Source organism: Triticum dicoccoides, chromosome 1A (genome assembly GCF_002162155.2).
Source record: "Triticum dicoccoides isolate Atlit2015 ecotype Zavitan chromosome 1A, WEW_v2.0, whole genome shotgun sequence".
NCBI lineage: Eukaryota > Viridiplantae > Streptophyta > Magnoliopsida > Poales > Poaceae > Triticum > Triticum dicoccoides.
In genome coordinates this window covers 404,799,026-404,808,080 of record NC_041380.1, presented here as the reverse complement: position 1 = coordinate 404,808,080, position 9,055 = coordinate 404,799,026, and the positions used below count along the sequence as shown (strand labels likewise).

General features: G+C 47.3%; 1 protein-coding gene across 1 annotated transcript in view; it reads right to left on the bottom strand.

The window, feature by feature from the left end:
* Positions 1 to 8,725: 8,725 nt before the first annotated feature.
* The window catches only part of LOC119295001 (cell division control protein 48 homolog D-like), a 909-nt gene continuing 579 nt past the window's right edge, over positions 8,726 to 9,055 (bottom strand). Inside the window, exon 2 of the mRNA XM_037573354.1 lies at positions 8,726 to 9,055. This exon is cut by the window's right edge and continues 10 nt beyond it. Within this exon, the coding sequence (XP_037429251.1) occupies positions 8,726 to 9,055 (330 nt within the window).

Sequence of the window (9,055 nt, the reverse complement as noted above, 5' to 3'; positions counted from 1 at the left end):
GGACTCTCCTGGCGCGCCCACCTTGGCCGGCCAGCCCCTCCCCTTGGATCCTTTATATACGGAGGCAGGGGGCACCTCTAGACACACAAGTTGATCCTTGAGATCGTTCCTTAGCCGTGTGCGGTGCCCCCTGCCACCATATTCCACCTCGATTATATTGTAGCGGTGCTTAGGCGAAGCCCTGCGACGGTAGAACATCAAGATCGTCACCACGCCGTCGTGCTGACGGAACTCCTCCCCGACGCTTTGCTGGATCGGAGCCCGGGAATCGACATCGAGCTGTACGTGTGCTAAGAACTCGGAGGTGCCGGAGTAACGGTGCTTGGATCGGTCGGATCGGGAAGACGTACGACTACTTCCTCTACGTTGCGTCAACGCTTCCGCAGTCGGTCTGCGTAGGTACGTAGACAACACTCTCCCCTCTCGTTGCTATGCATCACCATGATCTTGCGTGTGCGTAGGAAATTTTGTGAAATTACTGCGTTCCCCAATAGTGGCATCCGAGCCTAGGTTTTATGGTTTGATGTTATATGCACGAGTAGAACACAAGTGAGTTGTGGGCGATATAAGTCATACTGCCTATCAGCATGTCATACTTTGGTTCGGCGGTATTGTTGGACGAGACGACCCAAACAGGGACTACGGATTAAGCGAACTATGGTCATGCACCTTTGAGAAGTGGTCTATTTTTGATGAATCTCGATAGTAGTAACACACATATTCATAATGTTGAAGCCAAAAGATACAGAGTTGATAATGACTGTGCAACTTATTTGTGGCACTGCCGTTTAGGTCATATCGGTATAAAGCGCATGAAGAAACTCCATACTGATGGACTTTTGGAACCACTTGATTATGAATCACTTGGTACTTGCGAACCGTGCCTCATGGGCAAGATGACTAAAACACCATTCTCCGGTACTATGGAGAGAGCAACAAATTTGTTGGAGATCATACATACAGATGTATGTGGTCCGATGAATATTGAGGCTCGTGGCGGATATCGTTATTTTCTCACCTTCACAGATGACTTACGCAGATATGGGTATATCTACTTAATGAAACATAAGTCTGAAACATTTGAAAAGTTCAAAGAATTTCAGAGTGAAGTTGAAAATCATCGTAACAAGAAAATAAAGTTTCTACGATCTGATCGTGGAGGAGAATATTTGAGTTACGAGTTTGGTGTACATTTGAAAATTTGTGGAATAGTTTCGCAACTCACGCCACCCGGAACACCACAGCGCAATGGTGTTTCCAAACGTCGTAATCATACTTTACTAGATATAGTGCGATCTATGATGTCTCTTACTGATTTACCGCTATCGTTTTGGGGTTATGCTTTAGAGACGGCCGCATTCACGTTAAATAGGGCACCATCAAAATCCGTTGAGACGACGGCTTATGAACTGTGGTTTGGCAAGAAACCAAAGTTGTCGTTTCTTAAAGTTTGGGGCTGCGATGCTTATGTGAAAAAGCTTCAACCTGATAAGATCGAACCCAAATCGGAGAAATGTGTCTTCAGAGGATACCGAAAGAAGAATGTTGGGTACACCTTCCATCACAGATCCGAAGGCAAGACATTCGTTGCTAAGAATGGATCCTTTCTAGAGAAGGAGTTTCTCTCGAAAGAAGTGAGTGGGAGGAAAGTAGAACTTGACGAGGTAACTGTACCTGCTCCCTTATTGGAAAGTAGTACATCACAGAAAACTGTTTCTGCGACACCTATACCAATTAGTGAGGAAGCTAATGATGATGATCATGAAACTTCAGGACAAGATACTACTGAACCTCGTAGATCAACCAGAGCGAGATCCGCACCAGAGTGGTACGGTAATCCTGTTCTGGAAATCATGCTGCTAGATCATGATGAACCTACGAACTATGAAGAAGCGATGGTGAGCCCAGATTCCGCAAAGTGGCTTGAAGCCATGAAATCTGAGATGGGATCCATGTATGAGAACAAAGTATGGACTTTGGTTGACTTGCCCGATGATCGGCAAGCAATTGAGAATAAATGGATCTTCAAGAAGAAGACTGATGCTGATCGTAATATTACTGTCTACAAAGCTCAACTTGTCACAAAAGGTTTTCGACAAGTTCAAGGGGTTGACTACGATGAGACCTTCTCACCCGTAGCGATGCTTAAGTCTGTCCGAATCATGTTAGCAATTGCCGCATTTTATGATTATCAAATTTGGCAGATGGATGTCAAAACTGCATTCCTGAATGGATTTCTAGAAGAAGAGTTGTATATGATGCAACCAGAAGGTTTTGTCAATCCAAAGGGACCTAACAAAGTGTGCAAGCTCCAGCGATCCATTTATGGACTGGTGCAAGCCTCTCGGAGTTGGAATAAACGCTTTAATAGTGTGATCAAAGCATTTGGTTTTATACAGACTTTTGGAGAAGCCTGTATTTACAAGAAAGTGAGTGGGAGCTCTGTAGCATTTCTGATATTATATGTGGATGCCATATTACTGATTGGAAATGATATAGAATTTCTGGATAGCATAAAGGGATACTTGAATAAAAGTTTTTCAATGAAAGACCTCGGTGAAGCTGCTTACATATTAGGCATTAAGATCTATAGAGATAGATCAAGACGCTTAATTGGACTTTCACAAAGCACATACCTTGACAAAGTTTTGAAGAAGTTCAAAATGGATCAAGCAAAGAAAGGGTTCTTGCCTGTGTTATAAGGTGTGAAGTTGAGTAAGACTCAATGCCCGACCACTGCAGAAGATAGAGAGAAAATGAAAGATGTTCCCTATGCTTCACCCATAGGCTCTATCATGTACGCAATGCTGTGTACCAGACCTGATGTGTGCCTTGCTATAAGTTTAGCAGGGAGGTACCAAAGTAATCCAGGAGTGGATCACTGGACAGCGGTCAAGAACATCCTGAAATACCTGAAAAGGGCTAAGGATATGTTTCTCATATATGGAGGTGACAAAGAGCTCATCGTAAAAGGTTACGTTGATGCGAGCTTTGACACTGATCCGGACGATTCTAAATCGCAAACCGGATACGTATTTACATTAAACGGTGGAGCTGTCAGTTGGTGCAGTTCTAAACAAAGCGTCGTAGCGGGATCTACATGTGAAGCGGAATACATAGCTGCTTCGGAAGCAGCGAATGAAGGAGTTCATATCCGATCTAGGTGTCATACCTAGTGCATCGGGTCCAATGAAAATCTTTTGTGACAATACTGGTGCAATTGCCTTGGCAAAGGAATCCAGATTTCACAAGAGGACCAAGCACATCAAGAGACGCTTCAATTCCATCCGGGATCTTGTCCAGGTGGGAGACATAGAGATTTGCAAGATACATACGGATTTGAATGTTGCAGACCCGTTGACTAAGCCTCTTCCACGAGCAAAACATGATCAGCACCAAGGCTCCATGGGTGTTAGAATCATTACTGTGTAATCTAGATTATTGACTCTAGTGCAAGTGGGAGACTGAAGGAAATATGCCCTAGAGGCAATAATAAAGTTATTATTTATTTCCTTATATCATGATAAATGTTTATTATTCATGCTAGAATTGTATTAACCGAAAACATAATACATGTGTGAATACATAGACAAACTTAGTGTCATTAGTATGCATCTACTTGACTAACTCATTAATCAAAGATGGTTATGTTTCCTAACCATGAACAAGGTGTTGTTATTTGATTAACGAGGTCACATCATTAGTTGAATGATCTGATTGACATGACCCATTTCATTAGCTTAGCACCCGACCGTTTAGTATGTTGCTATTGCTTTCTTCATGACTTATACATGTTCCTATGACTATGAGATTATGCAACTCCCGTTTACCGGAGGAACACTTTGTGTGCTACCAAACGTCACAACGTAACTGGGTGATTATAAAGGAGCTCTACAGGTGTCTCCAAAGGTGGATGTTGGGTTGGCGTATTTCGAGATTAGGATTTGTCACTCCGATTGTCCGAGAGGTATCTCTGGGCCCTCTCGGTAATGCACATCACATAAGCCTTGCAAGCATTGCAGCCAATGAGTTAGTTGCGAGATGATGTATTACGGAACGAGTAAAGAGACTTGCCGGTAACGAGATTGAACTAGGTATTGGATACCGACGATCGAATCTCGGGCAAGTAACATACCGATGACAAAGGGAACAACGTATGTTGTTATGCGGTCTGACCGATAAAGATCTTCTAGAATATGTAGGAGCCAATATGGGCATCCAGGTCCCGCTATTGGTTATTGACCGGAGACGTGTATCGGTCATGTCTACATTGTTCTCGAACCGTAGGGTCCGCACGCTTAACGTTACGATGACAGTTATTATGAGTTTATGCATTTTGATGTACCGAAGTTAGTTCGGAGTCCCGGGTGTGATCACGGACATGATGAGGAGTCTCGAAATGGTCGAGACATAAAGATTGATATATTGGAAGCCTATGTTTGGATATCGGAAGTGTTTCGGGTGAAATCGGTATTTTACCGGAGTACTGGGAGGTTACCGGAACCCCCCGGGAGCTATATGGGCCTTAGTGGGCTTTAGTGGAAAGGAGAAAGGGGCAGCTCAAGGTGGCCGCGTGCCTCCCCCCTTCCCTAGTCCTATTAGGACTAGGAGAGGTGGCCGGCCCCCTCTCTCTCTTTCCCCCCCTCAAGGAGTCCTATTCCAACTAGGATTGGGGGGGAATCCTACTCCCAGAGGGAGTAGGACTCTCCTGGCGCGCCCCCTTGGCCGGCCAGCACCTCCCCTTGGATCCTTTATATACGGAGGTAGGGGGCACCTCTAGACACACAAGTTGATCCTTGAGATCGTTCCTTAGCCGTGTGCGGTGCCCCCTGCCACCATATTCCACCTCGATCATATTGTAGCGGTGCTTAGGCGAAGCCCTGCGATGGTAGAACATCAAGATCGTCACCACACCGTCGTGCTGACGGAACTCCTCCCCGTCGCTTTGCTGGATCGGAGCCCGGGGATCGTCATCGAGCTGTACGTGTGCTAAGAACTCGGAGGTGCCGGAGTAACGGTGCTTGGATCGGTCGGATCGGGAAGACGTACGACTACTTCCTCTACGTTGCGTCAACGCTTCCGCAGTCGGTCTGCGTAGGTACGTAGACAACACTCTCCCCTCTCGTTGCTATGCATCACCATGATCTTGCGTGTGCGTAGGAAATTTTTTGAAATTACTACGTTCCCCAACATGTCTACCTTGGTTATCAGGACTGTCTTCCTTGGGAATTAGAACCCTAGCTACTTGGTAGAATTAGATCGGTCCAAGAGAACTTGTATGTGTGACATGATTATCGAAAAAGTCTTTCGCCCCGCTTTATATATAAAGCAAAGATCATCAACAACCCGGTACAACGCACACCACCAGAACACATGCACACACCCAAGGCAGGATACAAAGGCGCTGAACGTAGCAACACCATCCCTAGCACTACAAGAGCAACCGGGGGCCTCAACCGTGAACACGCCACCGTGAAGAGAAGAAGCTACATACGACGAACCATGGGCTCCAAGGCGATGCCTACAGGAAGGTTACGACACCGAAGCACCGCCACCGCCCGATCCAAGGGTCGGGGTTTCCCCTGGAGCAACACGACGGGAAGTGAGAGCCGCGGCGATGCCTTCAAGAAGGGAACGAACTTCGCCACCACTGGTCCGTCCGAAGATAGAATAGGTTTTCAGCCCGACTAATATTCACCACCACCGAACGTCACACCCTGACTACCACGCCGCCCACACGGCCATGGCCGCCAGGCAGCACCAAGCCACGGGCTTTGCCCATGAGCACCGCGACACCACCACCAGGGCCACCGCCCCGGCATCCAGCACCTCGATGCCACCTCACCCGCCACCCACCGCTACCCCAACCAAAGAGATGAGTGAAAAGGAACCGCCTTTCGCACCCCTGAGCATTCTCCAACGTCGAGGCCCAATAGGCCGGCCAAAACTGGCCACCATCGACTCGCCCTGCCGCCGGGCACGAGACGAGTCAGGTCCTGCTGTCGGGCGCGAGACGAGTCAGGTCCTGCCGCCGGGCGCGAGACGAGCTCGGTCCTGCTGCCGGGCGCGAGACGAGTCCAGTCCTGCTGCCGGGCACGAGACGAGTGATGGGCCGCAGCTGGAAGAGGACCAACCCTCCGATGAAAGTAACGCCCAAGCGACAGGGAGATGAATCGAAGGTCGATAAGGGCGCTCACCGACAGGCAGACGCCGAAGAAGTCCAGCCGCCGTCGTGACCCAGACCACCGCCATGGGCCACCACCACGCCGTGGCAGCCCACATCCACGTCGGGACCCCGAGGGGCAGCCCCAAGCCAGCGCCACCACCCTCGCCGCCAACGGCCGCCGCACGCAAGGTCGGCCGAAGCCCACACCGCCGCCGGCGCCACCACCAGCACGAACCACCACCACCGCGCCGCCGCGTCCCGTGCACCGCAGCTCCCTGGCCCACCATCGCCGGCCCGCGCCAGCCCCTGATGAGCGAGGAGGTGAGAAGACCCCGCCGCCACCGGCGCCGGCCCCCTCTGGCGCCAGCGGGAGGGGGAGGAGGAGAGGCGGGCGGCGGCTAGGGTTCCTCCCCTGCTGCCCGCGGGAGCGCCAGAGGAGGACGGACAAAGGGAGTGATACAAAAGCTCCTCTGATTCCTCAGTTCTCTTGATTATCTTGTGTGCTTGCGCTCAAGATCTCGGTTCCTATCACTAGGGCTGAGAAAGAGAAGCGGCGGCCTCGATCTGGCTTCGGTACAGATGATGGGTGGGTAGCAGTAGGAGGCGAAAAGAGAGAGGAGTGCGCTCTGAGCTTTGCAAATATGCAAATCATAATGGTTGTGTGCGTGACGGTGCGCACTTTGACATTTTCCTGTTTGCAAACTCTATAGGTCTAGGCAGTTCATAGTATTTTGTGTTTATTATCTGTTGTAATATGCATTTGTTTTTTTATTTTCTACTAGAACTAAGGTTCAAGATCCAACTTTGAATTAACAAAGTCATCTACCGGCCAAAATAAAATTTCAACGACTTAAAAAGCAACAAATAAAACAGACAAGGATACAATGTGTTGTGCAAAGCATCAATCAGATAACAAGCAAAAATGTAGAGATTAAAGCACGAGCACTGCTTGAGGTCGATGAAAGCCCTCCGCCAGAAAACAAGCAAAAATCACACCCATAGTCTATTTTTCTCTCCATTTCCTGCATTGCCACTTGCATCCAAACTTGATGACCTTTACAGGCCACATCACACCCAAGATCTAGAGGAATTCAAACTAAAAACTGGATAGAACATGGCGCCCCGGTCCGGTCACCCTTTCTGGTCTGGTGGAAGATTCAGGATGGCAGCAAAACAAGCACTAAATTGTGGAGATACAGAAAAAGTCATGGATGGGAGTTTTCAGCAACACAGTTGGTTAATAGGCCGATCATATAGCACAACGATTTGAATGTAAGCTAGCGGAGAAAACATATCTAAGGCCCTGTTCGGAATAGAAGATAAAAAGCCGTAGGAACGGAGGAACGACAAAAATAGGAAAAGGTTTGTAGGTGATAGATGCACAGTTTCAGTTTCTGAACAGAAGACATGATCCTCTGCTTTATTCATGTTTCCCCTTCTCAGATTGTCCATGGTCATCATTTTGCCATGAGGTACCACTTACTAGCCAGAGGGAAATCTCAACTTCTGAAGGAGCATGTATTTAATAATTTTCTAGAGTGAGTTGGTTGAGTAAATCCGCTGTCGGTATATTGCCAGATATTTCTGGGCAGCCATGCCATTGACCTTGTTAATGCTGGAGGCAATCTGCTCTACCTCATACCAAAAATACATCACAGCTGGGGTAAAATTTCTTCCCAAGTTAAAGCTTGAGAGCATGGCCAATACCTGGATCGGAGTAAACAGGCCAATACTGAGCATCTAAGGGAGCAGCAAAGGTACTATCTACAGGGACAACAATTACCACATGCCAATACCTGGCACGCTGATTGGACTCGACTCGTGGACACTAGACGGTAGGACATCAAAGGTTTGTGTTTCTTAAGAGTAAGTTCATGGCACAACAGAAAATTCAACTGTAGTATAAATCATCGTCTTCTTCTGCTGACACGACAGCAGATGCCAAAGGATCTTATGTGAATAACTAACTAATTAATATCAACATGAATAATCTACTGCCTTGCAAATTATTTCGGTTACTTTGTTAGAGAATCCAAAATTTTGATATTCGTGCATTGTAGAGACTTTCAGGTAATGCTGAACTAATTTGTCATCATTCTGGAGAGGCTGGGGTATTTTCTCAGTAGAGGTACTCATTGCAACAACAAAATGTACAGTATGATAGAAGGTTTATTTAGCATTATATGACAGAAGGTTTATTAGATACCAAAAGGAATCGAATTAGTACATTTCAAAGAAAAAAATGGCATCACATATAATGCTAAATTGCTATTACCCTTTGCTGGGGCCTGTACAGAACAAGAGAACCACAGGCCAATGGATATATCCTTGTCACACAGACTGGAATAGGAGACGAGAGGAAATGTTTTTTTTCTTTCTTTTAGGTGGAGGATACAATCTTCAAACTTCAGCATATATATATACATCACAACACCGCACGTAAGAGACAACAGACAATTTAACTGTACAAATCATCTTCTTCAGCTGCCTTGATCTTCCTATGTCTTACAGATGCACACTCCTAATATAATACAGTAAGTTCAAGAGACAACAGATAATTTAACTGTACAAATCATCTTCTTCAGCTGCCGTGGTAGAGGATGCGAAAGGATCTGTCGCAGCGGTAGTGCCTGCCGCCGGCTGATCAACGAACCGGAACTCGGTACCGAAACCACGGGACTGCTGCAGCGTCTGAGCAAAGGCCTGGTATTTGCGAATATCAGCATCGCTCACACTCCGGCGTGCATACCTCATGCTCTCCTCGAAGTGAGCAGCCTTGATCTCGTCCACCTCGTCTTCCTCCATGGCTTCAGGATTTTCCTTCAGCCGCCTCTCCTTTTCCATGTCCTTCTCAATGTTCTCTCTGATGGCGTATTTGCACGCACGCTG